Source organism: Electrona antarctica (assembly GCF_951216825.1).
Source record: "Electrona antarctica genome assembly, chromosome: 14".
Taxonomy (NCBI): domain Eukaryota; kingdom Metazoa; phylum Chordata; class Actinopteri; order Myctophiformes; family Myctophidae; genus Electrona; species Electrona antarctica.
Window position 1 is genome coordinate 42,020,303 of NC_136795.1, and position 15,338 is coordinate 42,035,640.

The 15,338-nt window shown below is 42.1% G+C and overlaps 5 protein-coding genes across 5 annotated transcripts in view; 3 read left to right on the forward strand and 2 right to left on the reverse strand.

Annotated features, from left to right (window-relative positions):
• Window positions 1–4,652: 4,652 nt before the first annotated feature.
• LOC306936623 (histone H1-like) lies at window positions 4,653–5,255 on the forward strand (the record flags this gene model as incomplete). Its single annotated transcript, XM_079520207.1, has 1 exon — window positions 4,653–5,255. The coding sequence occupies one exon, from the start codon at window positions 4,653–4,655 to the stop codon at window positions 5,253–5,255; it is 603 nt and encodes a 200-aa protein (XP_079376333.1).
• An 838-nt stretch (window positions 5,256–6,093) lies between these two features.
• Window positions 6,094–7,639, reverse strand: LOC306937204 (histone H2A-like; the record flags this gene model as incomplete). The annotated part of the gene is made up of 2 exons (XM_079520870.1): window positions 6,094–6,433; window positions 7,620–7,639. The coding sequence occupies 2 exons, from the start codon at window positions 7,637–7,639 to the stop codon at window positions 6,094–6,096; spliced, it is 360 nt and encodes a 119-aa protein (XP_079376996.1).
• Window positions 7,640–9,854: 2,215 nt separating this feature from the next.
• LOC306936618 (histone H1-like) overlaps window positions 9,855–15,338 on the forward strand; it is a gene marked incomplete at its 5' end in the record, with an annotated part of 45,696 nt that continues 40,212 nt past the window's right edge. Inside the window, one exon of the mRNA XM_079520202.1 lies at window positions 9,855–10,325. Within this exon, the coding sequence (XP_079376328.1) occupies window positions 9,855–10,325 (471 nt within the window). The remainder of the gene's footprint in view (window positions 10,326–15,338) is intronic.
• Window positions 12,421–12,732, forward strand: LOC306936651 (histone H4; the record flags this gene model as incomplete). Its single annotated transcript, XM_079520238.1, has 1 exon — window positions 12,421–12,732. The coding sequence occupies one exon, from the start codon at window positions 12,421–12,423 to the stop codon at window positions 12,730–12,732; it is 312 nt and encodes a 103-aa protein (XP_079376364.1).
• On the reverse strand, window positions 13,496–13,879 carry LOC306936638 (histone H2A-like; the record flags this gene model as incomplete). Its single annotated transcript, XM_079520223.1, has 1 exon — window positions 13,496–13,879. One exon carries the CDS (start codon window positions 13,877–13,879, stop codon window positions 13,496–13,498), a length of 384 nt encoding a protein of 127 aa, XP_079376349.1.

Consider the following 15,338-nt stretch of genomic DNA (forward strand, 5'->3'; position numbering starts at 1 on the left):
ACCCCTCCACGAAAAGGCCTTGTTGTCCTGAACCCTTATCTATCATTTATACATTATGGATCAATAGTGTGGACTTAGACTGTTATTCGTCTGTGGTACTCAAATGTCCATCTGAATGTATCAAGGGAGACGATGCAACAAGTTGTACGTAACATTACGTTTTGGAATACAATTTGAAATGAGCCTGCATTCCAGTTTAATGGTGTATCAGTCTAGACTATCAAGCTTAGAATTACAGACCCTATTCACAGCAGTCATTTTATATAATCCTGTCTGATGACATTTGGATAAACTCTTTCTTGGAAAATATGTGTGGTCCTTAAAAGGACCGTTGTATTTAGAGCAGAGAGAATAGTTTACTTGGAGCTGGTGTACTTGGTCACAGCCTTGGTGCCCTCAGACACTGCATGCTTGGCCAGCTCACCGGGGAGAAGCAGGCGGACGGCGGTCTGAATCTCCCTAGACGAGATGGTGCGGCTTATTGTAGTGGCCCAGATGAGAGGCTTCACCGGCGATGCGCTCAAATATGTCGATGCCTGATCTATTTTCCCACTATATAGGTGTATATGATAATAAACGTTTAGGGTAAATCTATACTGTACAGTCAGTCCACTTACTGCAGTCAGTCTATTTGCTACTAATACCGTATTAGTATTAAGAGATTATATTTCTATGGCCCATGGCCCTGACCATGTTCATCATAGCTGTGGTTTGTGGGCAAGCAAACTTAAAGTATTGTGTAAACTTTGTGATGTCAATAATATTAAGCTGGTCATTTTATACAGTCCCGGTCTACTGTATGAGATTTGGATCACTAGTTTTGAAGGCGGCCCGGGAACTCTACTACCCAAACTGAACCAGGGAATATGAATTGACAATGACCACAAGTCACCGTTAACACATTACACATTGTGTGGCCTTTCAAATGAGTCTACTCTGCGATTTTAGACCTAAACAGTGGCTGTCCATGAATCATTGTTACCCAAATCTGTCACAATGCTTTAAAAGTATTGCCTACTTATATAATGGGATCAACTCCGTAAATAGTGTGGGCGGCTCTTAAAAGAGCCTTTGGGTTGTTGGTAGAATAAGATCAAGTCAGCATTAACACTAGTATCAACCCAGCAAGTTATAAACACTACTAAACGTGTATTGTTTCAAGGGATAAGCATGATTAAATGTAGTTGCACCTGCATTCGCACAAATAAACAGCATTGAAGTACCACTATGAATATTGGGAACTGTGGGTGTTATAACATAGTTTATAGCCCATTTTAATTCATTGCAACACATTAAAAAAAAACAATGCAACATTGCTAATGCAGACACCATAAATACAAAGTCTGCCATATTTACAGGTTCATACTAGGCGAAGGACAGACGAAGTTTGTCAAGTTATGGTCATTTAAGAGTACATGCCCCATAGACACAATGTTATGTGTCCCGAGGTAAGATGGCCGCCACGTAACGACGTCACTCTCCATTGGCCAACAGCGCGGGTGAGCTATCTAGAGTTTATATATATCTATGGTCGAAACCCTCTGACAACCAGTCCGTGGGTATTTCCTAGGCTGGATCACCATAGGAAACAAAGTTCTTAGTCTTGCACTGTTGCTTGGTGTTAAAGCACTCTCTGTAGTTGTTCTCATGCATGTGCACACACACACACGCACGCACACACGCACGCACGCACGCACGCACGCACACACACACACACACACACACACACACACACACACACACACACACACACACACACACACACACACACACAAACACACACACACACACACACACACACACACACACACACACACACACACACACACTCACACACACACTTCCTAAATTGTGGGTCATTTTACCGTGCTCAGGTATTCAGCCATGTATATTATCTTTTTAGTGATAGATAGCATTCCATTTAGCTATGTTTTTTGGTAGTCTCTTTCCAGTCGTCAGGTATAGCTTTCTTTTTGTTTTCTTATAATCTGGTTAAATCCAATGGGTTTACCGCCTGGCTGGCATATAGTCCCTGGACCAGCTGACATAGGGGGCATCCCTGTAGGGTTTCTCTATGATCGACCACCTTTATTTTAGGCGGTCCTGAAATGTAATCGCTCTCTTCATTATTTTGATGAGTGGGTATTAATGAGTGGGTATCACCCTAATTCTGCTGTGCAATTTACAACAATTTAGACATTACATTACATTACATTTAGCAGACGCTCTTAATCCAGAGCGATTTACATTAGGCAAGAACAAAAAGCATGGGGATACATCACATATATAAAATGCATTTATCAAGCATTGCTTGTTGTTTTTCATTCTGTGTGCAGCGTCCACACACACAGAGGTTAGCCCTTGAGATGCAGCTTCTCATTTTAGGGGGGTCCTTTTACACATATATACATAGGCCTACATCAATGCATACACACACACACACACACACACACACACACACACACACACACACACACACACACACACACACACACACACACACACACACACACACACACACACACACACACACACACACACACACACACACACATACACACATTATTGGACTTTAGATAACCTTTGAACTCAGTACGACACATCAAATGGGAGATTGAACTAGATTTTATTGCAGATTAACTCCTGGTGACTGGATTCAGGAGTTGTGCAGCTGTACAATGACAGCGTCCTGCTATGTTTTCTGCAATGTCCTGTAAACGCTTGTGTATTTATTACTCTGATAACAATTCTTACAATAAATTCTGATCCCCTCCCCTAGTAAAATATGCTCAACCCCCACATGTGCTTTGAGAAGCCACTGATACTAGACATGTAGATTAGATTTAAACCAAAACTCTAGACTTGCTTGGTACAGAAGAGTCTCATTCCGCACCCATTCCAGGACAATGAAGTGTGAACAACTGCTGGTTTTGGTGTGAAGCATCTTGTTGAGTTCAATACAATGAAACAATGCCTCCCCTCCCCAACAGGGTAGAATGTCTGAGTGAGTGATTGAGGGGATTTAAATGATTTGCATGTTGATCACACATTTAATCCATGGTTTATTTCAGTTAGATGCATTATTAGTTATTATTTCTCATTAAAGTAAGACCAGACCTTTTCTAAGACCAGACCTTCTTAATCAACTATAAAAAATAAATAAACCCAGGCATTTAATCTTCAATGTGTGAATTAAAGTATGTGTCTGCTTAGCAAATGCCACATTATTCATGCACTCATCAATGTCTATACATATTCCTGGCCAACAGCATATAGTTATCGTATAGCAAACAGTTGAATATGGAATGATACAATAAATGTCCATCTATATGAATGTATCAAGGGAGACGATGCAACAAGTTGTACGTAACATTACGTTTTGGAATACAATTTGAAATGAGCCTGCATTCCAGTTTAATGGTGTATCAGTCTAGACTATCAAGCTTAGAATTACAGACCCTATTCACAGCAGTCATTTTATATAATCCTGTCTGATGACATTTGGATAAACTTGAGATGCAGCTTCTCATTTTAGGGGGGTCCTTTTACACATATATACATAGGCCTACATCAATGCATACACACACACACACACACACACACACACACACACACACACACACACACACACACACACACACACACACACACACACACACACACACACACACACACACACACACACACACACACACACACACACACACACACACACACACACACACTACACTCTACTCAGTAGCTCAACCCCCCCTCCACTCTGAGAAGCCACTGATAAGACATGTATAGATTGGATATACATCCAAAACTCTCATTCATTTGTTCATATCACACTGACCCATTCGTTTTGGGATATGTATCACAGTGGTAATCATTCAAAAAATGTTCAATGTTCAACATAGTTTACAATATTTTAGAAGAACAATGACAAAGGCAACACTTTGATCTGACTCTAGACAGGTGATGTTTTGAGGTTATTACTAAAAAGGAGTGCACTGCTTTCATCTTAGATACATTCATGACTGGTCAGCTCTTTGTCGCATTAAATAATATAAACAGTAGTTTGTTATAACTTGTTTTAATCGAGGAGAAAACACAAGTGGCACAAGAGAAGAAGGCCTGTGTGTGTTGACTCCACATGGTTCTCATGTGGTGTTTAAGTCCAGCCCCTTCAGAGCGTTCAGCATCAGTCTGTGAGAGTTTACTTGAGAGAAGGAACAGCAATGTACGAGATAATGCACCCGATAATAATGAAGATAATAATGGCAGAAGTCGCACCAGCACCAGCTCCGTCACCGGCCAAGGCCGCCAAGAAGAAGGCAGCACCCCGACCCAAGAAGACCGGCCCCAGCGTCGCTGATCTGGTCGTCAAGGCCGTGTCTGCCTCCAAGGAGCGGAGCGGTGTGTCCCTGGCTGCGGTCAAGAAGGCTCTGGCTGCCGGCGGCTACGATGTGGAGAAGAACAAGTCCCGCGTTAAGATCGCCGTCAAGAGCCTGGTCACTAAAGGCACCCTGGTCCAGCTGAAAGGCACCGGGGCTTCTGGCTCTTTCAAGATGAACAAGGCAGAAGCGGTGAAGGTAAAGAAACCTATTGCTAAGAAAGCAGTTAAAGCAATGTACGAGATAATGCACCCGATAATAATGAAGATAATAATGGCAGAAGTCGCACCAGCTCCGTCACCGGCCAAGGCCGCCAAGAAGAAGGCAGCACCCCGACCCAAGAAGACCGGCCCCAGCGTCGCTGATCTGGTCGTCAAGGCCGTGTCCGCCTCCAAGGAGCGGAGCGGTGTGTCCCTGGCTGCGGTCAAGAAGGCTCTGGCTGCCGGCGGCTACGATGTGGAGAAGAACAAGTCCCGCGTTAAGATCGCCGTCAAGAGCCTGGTCACTAAAGGCACCCTGGTCCAGCTGAAAGGCACCGGGGCTTCTGGCTCTTTCAAGATGAACAAGGCAGAAGCGGTGAAGGTAAAGAAACCTATTGCTAAGAAAGCAGTAAAAGCAAAGACGCCTGCTGCAGCCAAGAAACCCGTAGCAGCTAAGAAGCCCAAGAAGGTGGCAGCAAAGAAGCCCGCAGACGCCAAGAAATCACCCAAGAAAGCCAAGAAGCCTGCCGCCAAGAAAGTAGCAGCTAAAAGCCAGAAGAAGGCCGCCAAGAGCCCCAAGAAAGTGGCTAAGAAGCCCGCAGCAGTCAAGAAAGCTCCTGCCAAGAAGGTTGCCAAACCCAAGGCAGCAAAGAAGGCCGCTCCCAAAAGGAAGTAAACGGACTTCTCCATCTTTATACCCACAAAAGGCTCTTTTAAGAGCCGACCACATTATTTTACAAGAGTATACTATCCTCACTTGTTACGTCATGGTCACATGTGAGCACTGGAATAATAACCAGTTTATGGCTTTATAGTAATACATTTTTTTTGCCTTTATGTATTGCAAACATCATTTCTGCTGCTGGCCTATCTGATGCTCTCATTGCTCTAATCCAAAATATCACAGTACAACACAATATTCAACGCATGGCATTACATCACATCAGATAAAGAATACATGTCATCAGATTGATACATCAAAGTTACTCACGTAATCAAATCAATACATTCAGTTAGATAAATAACATTTTGCAAATCCCCCCACCCCTAATAAATATTGACATCAATATTTGTGAAGCCATCAATCACTGTTTTGCTATGGCCATGACCACTGTTTTGTTCGAAATAGCATTTCAATTGAGTAGTGCCATTACAAATGTAATAGCAAAACAACTAAAGAGAAAAACAGTAACACGTCCACCTCATCAAATTTAAATTGTCAAGTTAGACATGTATTACCATGTGTTGTGCCTATATCTCACAAATTCATCAAGGATGAGAACATAACATCTGTCTAACAGTAGAATATCTGTACAATCAATAAACACCATAGACACCATAAATACAAAGTCTGCCATATTTACAGGTTCATACTAGGCGAAGGAACTAGGAAACTTAATTCAGGCAGTGTGCGTGTCCCTCCTTAATGACATTGGAAGTTATTCTTTATATGGAGACAGTGGGTGGCTCTTAAAAGAGCCTTTGTGAGTTTGTTCGGTCGAAATGAAGCGGATCTATTTCTTTGCGGCCTTCTCGGTCTTCTTGGGGAGCAGAACAGCCTGGATGTTGGGCACGCCGCCCTTAGCGATGGTCACTCCACCCAGCAGTTTGTTGCGGACGGCCAGCTGGAGGTGACGGGGGATGATACGAGTCTTCTTGTTGTCACGGGCAGCGTTTCCAGCCAACTCCAGGATCTCAGCGGTCAGATATTCGAGCACCGCAGCGAGGTACACTGGAGCTCCGGCACCGACTCTCTGGGCATAGTTGCCTTTACGCAGCAGTATGTGGACACGACCGACGGGAAACTGGAGCCCGGCACGGGATGAGCGGGTCTTGGCCTTTCCTCCGGTTTTCCTAATTTTAAAGTATTTTATTGAATTTCCACAAATTACAAAGCATCACAGTAGCCTACACATCAAGGCTTGGAATTACATTCAAAACAGGCTGCTTGTCATCATATAAATACAAAGTTACATATATGTCATCAAAATTGAGACAAACACCTAGGCGCCAGAGCGCACGAGCAAATAGCACCATGCTTTGGTGCCATGTGTGTCTATCCGCACGCACACTCTAACGTCCAGATGCCTTCACCGGTACCAGGTCGTCTTGCCCCTTTTCCAACTCGCCCCCGCGAAAAGTGAAGACGGCTCGCCACAGAATTTCGAAAAGTGAAGACGGCTCGCCACAGAATTTCGAAAAGTGATGACGGCTCGCCCCGAGCCGTGGAGACAGGTGGATTTTTAAAAATGACTCAAATCATGAAGGCAGTGTGCAATTTACGTGGAATCTTTCGGCTACTATTGTGAATCAGTGGACCATGACAGCTTAAACACAACTCTTCTTTACTTTCAAAACTCAGAGTCAATAATAAGGCAAAGCAACATCATCACACATCATGTTGTATGTATGTCAAGACTGAAGGGGCGACCGCTCTTCCCGTTGGGGCGACCGCTCTTCCCGTTGAGGCGACCGATCTTCACCGCTTTGGGCGAGTTGGAAAGGGGCGAGCCGTCTCGTATTCCCTTCAATTTACAATTTACAATTTAGGCATTTAGCAGACGCTCTTAATCCAGAGCGACTTACATTAAGCAAGAACAAAAAGCATGGGAATACATCACATATGTAAAATGCATTTATCGCGAAACATGCGTAAGCTAAGAACGTGACTAGAACATCTATATAATGACACTATACATATAAACTATAACTAGAACATATCTATATAATGACACTATACATATAAACTATACATATATGCTATACTATGGTGTACATATATACTATGAAGTGCTATGACTACATACAATGCACTTATTGTGCTACATGACATGCTATAAGTCTGTTTCAAATGCTATATAAGTCTAAGAAGTGCTGTCTAAGGGGGGTAGAGTATGTTGTTCTGAAGGTGCTGCCATGCGCCAACAGACACCATGCTTTGGTGCCATGTGTGTCTGTCCGCAAGCACATAACAACACCCCCAAAACCACACACTCAGTATAAACATTTAAATTTAAAATGTTGGTGTGATGCTTCACACCAAAACCAGCAGCTATTCATAGTCATGGGATGAGACTCTTCTGTACAAAGCAAGTGTAGAGAGGAGAGCTTTTGTGTAAATATAATCTGCATGTCTATCAGCGTTTGCTTCTCAAAGTGGAGGTGGGGGTTGAGCGTTGAACATGTTTCTAGTATAGGGGGGGGGGGGGATTTTAACTGTGTGTTAAATGTGTTGTCTAAGTTCAGTTGTGTTTTAGACTCTTAGGGGCCGATTCATACTCCTATTTTACCGCTGTTTCGGCGCTGTAGTGCCGAAATGATTTCGGCTCGTCATAAATTTTCAGTAGCACCGAAGAGCCGACTTTAGGACGGTACCCGCCCCCCGAACCTCAAATGACGTCACATTGTAGGCTCTACAGCGCCGAACCGACTTTTTTTTTTCGGCTCTAAAATAGGAGTATGAATCGCGCCTTTACTCACATGTGCACAGTAGTGGGATATTTACTTTCCAGTTATGTTCAGGTTTTAGGACTCCTAGCTAAAAAAACTGAGTCTGGTACAAGAGTTTGGTGTGACATTGTTGCAATAGCGATTGAGTTAACATGTGCCAGGTTTTAGCATGTGAATTTTGTCAATGATGGCCCGTCTCTGGGAGGAAAAACTAAAATAAATTGGATGACTATTATTGCTTGGCAATGGGCCATTTGCTTTTAATGAAAAGCATGTACACCCAGGTTGGTGTTTTTCTATATACTGTAGAAGAGTGATAAACACATCTTACAAAATGTCTTGTGTTGGGTGACATTGCGTGAAGACTATTAGTTGTGTGGCCCAATGTTCTACATGACTCCTTTTGTTCTAAATAACACAATGAGGGGGGGCACGCTACTATGAAAGGCAAAGCCATTTTATTTCAACAAGTCAATTAAATGTGCTTTACACAGAACATCAAGCAATGGTGTTCCAAAACTATGGAATGCACTTCCCATTACAATCAGAACTGCAGCCTCACTCCCAATATTCCGCTATAGTCTGAAAACCCACCTTTTCAGACTCCATCGTGGCCCGTAGCACTTACACTACCCCCTTAGATAGCACTTTATGTAGACTTATAGATAGCATTTGATACAGACTTATATCGTGTTATGTAGACAACACTAGAATTGCATTGTATGTAGTCACAGCACTTTATAGTATAGTATACGTATAGTTTATAGTGTCATTATATAGATATTCCACTGTTACGTTCTTAGCTTACGCATTTACTACTTTCTATGTATGTGATGTATTGCCATGCTTTTTGTAAATTTAATGTAAATCGCTCTGGATTAAGAGTGTCTGCTAAACGCATACATTGTAATTGTAATTGTAATGGAAATGTGTGAAATGGCACTAGGGAAGAAGTATGCCTATATATATTTGTATTTTATACAGAGTACAATGAGTACATTTGCTTTGCAGCATGGCACATAATGAAGTATCTTAGCCTGGCTAATAAGCCAGACTAATATCACACAACACTGGCAGGCTTTTCTTTTTTTGCCAACGGCTGATTCGGTCTGGTTTATTAACCAGGCTAGAAGTATCTAGGCCTACCTGAGAAGTGTCTCCATAATCAAATATACATACAGTTTATAGAAGATTTAAACACTCTTAGTTTTCTGATCACAGTGAGTTATTTGTCCAAATTAAAATTAACCAAGTTTTCCAACAGCTGGCATTCTGTCATTGGCAGTTGGGATCAACTCCACCATCATGCTTTCCTTGAACAGGAGTGTGTTTACTGCGTTCAGAAAACATTATATTTATAGCAAAACGGATGACATAACAAAATCATAGTTTATGGTATCACGTCACCAGGAATGTCTACTAAATTGTTTGTGAGTATTGTTGTTATTAGAACATAGTTTACAATATTTTAGAAGAAAAATGACAAAGGCAACACTTTGATCTGACTCTAGACAGGTGATGTTTTGAGGTTGTTACTAAAAAGTAAGAGTGCACTGCTTTCATCTTAGATACATTCATGATAGAAAGGCACATGTGTGTTAACTGGTCAGCTCTTTGTCGCATTAAATAATATACACAGTAGTTTGTTATAACTTGTTTTAATCGAGGAGAAAACACAAGTGGCACAAGAGAGAAGAGGGCCTTTGTGTGTTGACTCTACATGGTTCTCATGTGGTGTTTAAGTCCAGCCCCTTCAGAGCGTTCAGCATCAGTCTGTGAGAGTTTACTTGAGAGAAGGAACAGCAATCTACTATCCGAGACAATAATGGCAGAAGTCGCACCAGCACCAGCTCCGTCACCGGCCAAGGCCGCCAAGAAGAAGGCAGCACCCCGACCCAAGAAGACCGGCCCCAGCCTCGCTGAGCTGGTCGTCAAGGCCGTGTCCGCCTCCAAGGAGCGGAGCGGTGTGTCCCTGGCTGCGGTCAAGAAGGCTCTGGCTGCCGGTGGCTACGATGTTGAGAAGAACAAGTCCCGCGTTAAGATCTCCGTCAATAGCCTGGTCGCTAAAGGCACCCTGGTCCAGCTCAAAGGCACCGGGGCTTCTGGCTCTTTCAAGATGAACAAGGCAGAAGCGGTGAAGGTAAAGAAACCTATTGCTAAGAAAGCAGTTAAAGCAAAGAAGCCTGCTGCAGCCAAGAAACCCGCAGCAGCTAAGAAGCCCAAGAAGGTGGCAGCAAAGAAGCCCGCAGCCGCCAAGAAATCACCCAAGAAAGCCAAGAAGCCTGCCGCCAAGAAAGTAGCAGCTAAAAGCCCGAAGAAGGCCGCCAAGAGCCCCAAGAAAGTGGCTGGGCTTCTTAGCGTGTGTTATGTGTGTTCGGAGGCTAGTCGGAGGCTAGTCCTCCGAACACACATAAAAGAGCAAGTCTCTGAGCTCTCAAATCACTCAGTTTTCTATCTCTAACTACAGCTGAACTCAAAATGTCAGGAAGGAAGCAGCGGGCTTCTTAGCCAGGCTAAGATACTTCATTATGTGCCATGCTGCAAAGCAAATGTACTCATTGTACTCTGTATAAAATACAAATATATATAGGCATACTTCTTCCCTAGTGCCATTTCACACATTTCCATTACAATTACAATTACAATGTATGCGTTTAGCAGACACTCTTAATCCAGAGCGATTTAAATTAAATTTACAAAAAGCATGGCAATACATCACATACATAGAAAGTAGTAAATGCGTAAGCTAAGAACGTAACAGTGGAATATCTATATAATGACACTATAAACTATACGTATACTATAAAGTGCTGTGACTACATACAATGCAATTCTAGTGTTGTCTACATAACACGATATAAGTCCAAGCTCCAGCCAAGAAGCCCGCTCCCAAAAATAAGTAAACTGCCTGCTCCATCTTTATACCCACAAAAGGCTCTTTTAAGAGCCGACCACATTATTTTATAAGAGTATACTATCCTCACTTTTTACGTCATGGTCACATGTTGGCACTGGAAGCTTATGGCTTTATATTAATACATTTTCGTATACATTTTTTTTGCCTTACGAGCAAAAATATGGACCCTTTCTAAAATATTCATTGCTAATATTATGTATTGCAAACATAATTTCTGCTGCTGACCTATTTATGATGCTCTCATTGCTCTGATCCAAAACAGTACAACACAATATTCAATGCATGGCATTACATTACATCAGATAATGAATACATGTCATCAGATTAATACATCAAAGTTACTCACGTAATCAAATCAATACATTCAGTTAGAACATTTTGCAAATCCCCCCCACCCCTAATAAATATTGACATCAATATTTGTGAAGCCATCAATCACTGTTTTGCTATGGCCATGACCACTGTTTTGTTCGAAATAGCATTTCAATTGAGTAGTGCCATTACAAATGTAATAGCAAAACAACTAAAGAGAAAAACAGTAACACGTCCACCTCATCAAATTTAAATTGTCAAGTTAGACATGTATTACCATGTGTTGTGCCTATATCTCACAAATTCATCAAGGATGAGAACATAACATCTGTCTAACAGTAGAATATCTGTACAATCAATGAACCTATGAGTATACACTATAGTGCTGGTCTATATAGTATATTATACATGCTATCGAAATAACATAGTTTAGTCTTTGCATGAATTCGTCAAGGCTAGATTTGACAAAACATTAGGAAGGGTGGGGATAATTCATCACATATTAATATATATTATAATATGATATAGAATATAGAGAGAGTTTGTGTGTGTGTGTGAGAGAGAGAACAACACTAAATGTGACCATTATCTTGACACACACACACACACACACACACACACACACACACACACACACACGCACGCACACGCACACACACGCACACACACACACACACACACACACACACACACACACACACACACACACACACACACACACACACACACACGCACACGCACACGCACACACACACACACACACACACACACACACACACACACGCACACACAATGGACACTTTAATACTGTACATAATTTGCATAATTTGTATTGTGTCAGTTAATGTTCTATTTGTATGTTTGATATTGTTTTCTGTTATATTTTTATTTATTTTATTTTTTGCTGCATTGTATGCTTTGGCAATACTATAGTTACTACATTCATGCCAATAAAGCTAATTGAATTGAATTGAGAGAGAGAGAGTGGTGGGGGGCGGGGTTAGTAACGCCCACGCAGCTCGTTTTCCCTTTCGGGGTTAGTAACGCCCACGCAGCTCGCTCTGCCTGTCCTCCCTTACGTCCTCCGAACACACATAAAAGAGCAAGTCTCTGACCTCTCAAATCACTCAGTTTTCTATCTCTAACTACAGCTGAACTCAAAATGTCAGGAAGAGGCAAGGGAGGAAAAGGTCTTGGAAAAGGAGGCGCCAAGCGTCATCGCAAGGTGCTTCGAGATAACATCCAGGGAATCACCAAGCCCGCTATTCGCCGTCTGGCTCGCCGTGGCGGAGTGAAGCGTATCTCCGGCCTGATCTACGAAGAGACCCGCGGGGTCCTCAAGGTCTTCCTGGAGAACGTGATCCGTGACGCTGTCACCTACACGGAGCACGCCAAAAGAAAGACCGTGACCGCCATGGATGTTGTCTATGCTCTGAAGAGACAGGGACGCACTCTGTACGGATTCGGAGGTTAATAATGCTGACTTGATCTACCAACAACCCAAAGGCTCTTTTAAGAGCCGCCCACACTTTCTCTACAGAGCAGATTCCATATACAATTTGTAGAACCTTTTGAAGATTTGTGCTTTACTAGTCAAACAAGCAGTGTTACTATGATCCGTTGACAGTTACGTCTGCCGTTTCCCCAAAATTCCAATACCCTAGCTTTATACACCACTGGCACTAATGTATCATAGTTAGCAAGCTACTGACTGGTCCATTTTCTATATTGTCTAGTCCAGAGAGTGACCGTATACTGCTTTGCATAGGCAAAATAAATGTTCCATTGGCCGATTGGTTTGTGCGGATTAAAAATGCTAGTCTGTTGCAAGTAGTCTTTGACTAGTTGTTCGGACGTGGCTGAGCGTATATAACTGGTACAAACTGTAGACATGGGCCATAAAGTAAAAAATGGTCTGAATTATTAACTTTGGTTCAGACTACATTAATGACAAGTACTATTATGAATACAGATAAGACATATGCATTTATCTAAAAGTATTATATAGTCAGTCTTTAGTATATTGGGTCCTATTTATAAACTACTTTTTGGCTGCTGTTGACGCATATAAATATATAGTCAGCCTTATTTAGTTGCATATTAAGCGACGAAACTAACATTAATCAGTGATTTATAAAGTGTGCTCCTCAAAGACATTGGAAATTAACCTTTACATGGAAACAGTGGGTGGCTCTTAAAAGAGCCTTTGTGGGGTTTGTTAAATGAATTTAGCACATTTATTTCTTGGCGGCTTTCTCGGTCTTCTTGGGCAGCAGAACAGCCTGGATGTTGGGCAGCACACCGCCCTGTGCGATGGTCACTCCACCCAGCAGTTTGTTAAGCTCCTCGTCGTTGCGGACGGCCAGCTGGAGGTGACGGGGGATGATACGACTCTTCTTGTTGTCACGGGCAGCGTTTCCAGCCAACTCCAGGATCTCAGCGGTCAGATACTCGAGCACCGCAGCGAGGTAAACTGGAGCTCCGGCGCCGACTCTCTTGCCATAGTTGCCTTTACGCAGCAGCCTGTGGACACGACCAACGGGGAACTGGAGCCCGGCACGGGATGAGCGGGTCTTAGCCTTCGCCCTGGTCTTTCCTCCGGTTTTCCCTCTGCCGCTCATTTTGATGTAGGTTAAATTCTGGAGTAAAATCTCGAAGAAAATCTCGAAATGTGGTGAAGACAGGCGCGCGAGATCCTTTTATAACTTCAACAACACACAACCTAGTATTGTCTGTATGTGAGGCTGTGCGCTCCACCAATGAATGAGTGTATAAACTGAGCTCCCGTCCAATCAGTGCTAGAGGCGTGAATGCTCCTCCCAAGGAAGGAGGTTCCTTGGGAAAGACGGTGTCGAGAGAGAGAGAGACAAGGGAAATTTGTTTTGCTCAGGTCAATGCATACATTCAGGACAATACATACACAATGAAACACCCAGCATAGTATGAGTAAAATAATTCTAAATGTAAAAGATATTTAAAAGAAAGCAGTCTCTCTCCATACATATACACTGTGTTCGTAATCATTTTGTAGGCAAGCATTACTTGTAGGTAAGGTAATCACTATCCTTGTATTTAGCCTACACGTAGTGTCACATTCCATGGACCACAGTGCATAAAAGTGCAAGGCACATTTGAGTTTCCTACACTTAAGTGTAGGAATATTGAAGACAAGATTATGTATTAAACTGCCAATGTGTTGTGTCATCTCCCTTGATACATATTCATATAGATGGATGTATATTATTTTTTATTTCATAACTTTTTGCTAAGATAACTAATGCTGTTGGCCAGGTATGTAGACATTTAATAGTGCATGCATATATGGCATTTGCTTAGCAGACACAATTTGAAACGTGAAATTTAAATTCCTGGGATTTTTTTTGTATAGTTTGTTTTATTTAAGAAGGCTTGGTCTTATTTTATCTGGAATAACAATAATAATGCATCTAACTGAAAGTGTGATCAATATGCAAATCATTGCCCAAAACGTAGATCGCAATCTACCAGTAAAACTGTAAATCTAATCTGCATGTCTATCAAATTGCAGGTTGAAAAGACCCTCAGCTCTGAACTCAGTAGAATCTGCACCTGGCTCACTGATAACAAACTATCCTTACACCTGGGAAAAACTGAATCTATTCTCTTTGGATCAAATAGTAATCTCAGCAAGGCAGATGGCTTCTTGGTTAGAGTGGGTGACAATATTATCACATGAAAAGATGAAATTACCTACCTAGGTTCCATCCTGGAGGCTAATCTTTCCGGTGATAATGGCCACCAACGTAATAAAAAAAAGTCAATCAAAGAACAAGATTCCTTTACAGGATCTCCTCACTGGTCAACAAAAACACCTTGAAGACCTTAAAGGGTAAGACCACTTTTTTTTTAGGTTTGAGTTGTGTAGTTACCTTGCCATGATGTAACTCCACATGTGGACAAGAAATAAAAAAAAATGTTCCAGTGATCAGAATTGATAATTCAAAATATGCTCCTCATTGATTTACATTGTATGCTAAAACGGCTCTCAAAGTCACTCTTTTAGTACGTAAACAAACACAAACAAAGTTGATTCAGACAATA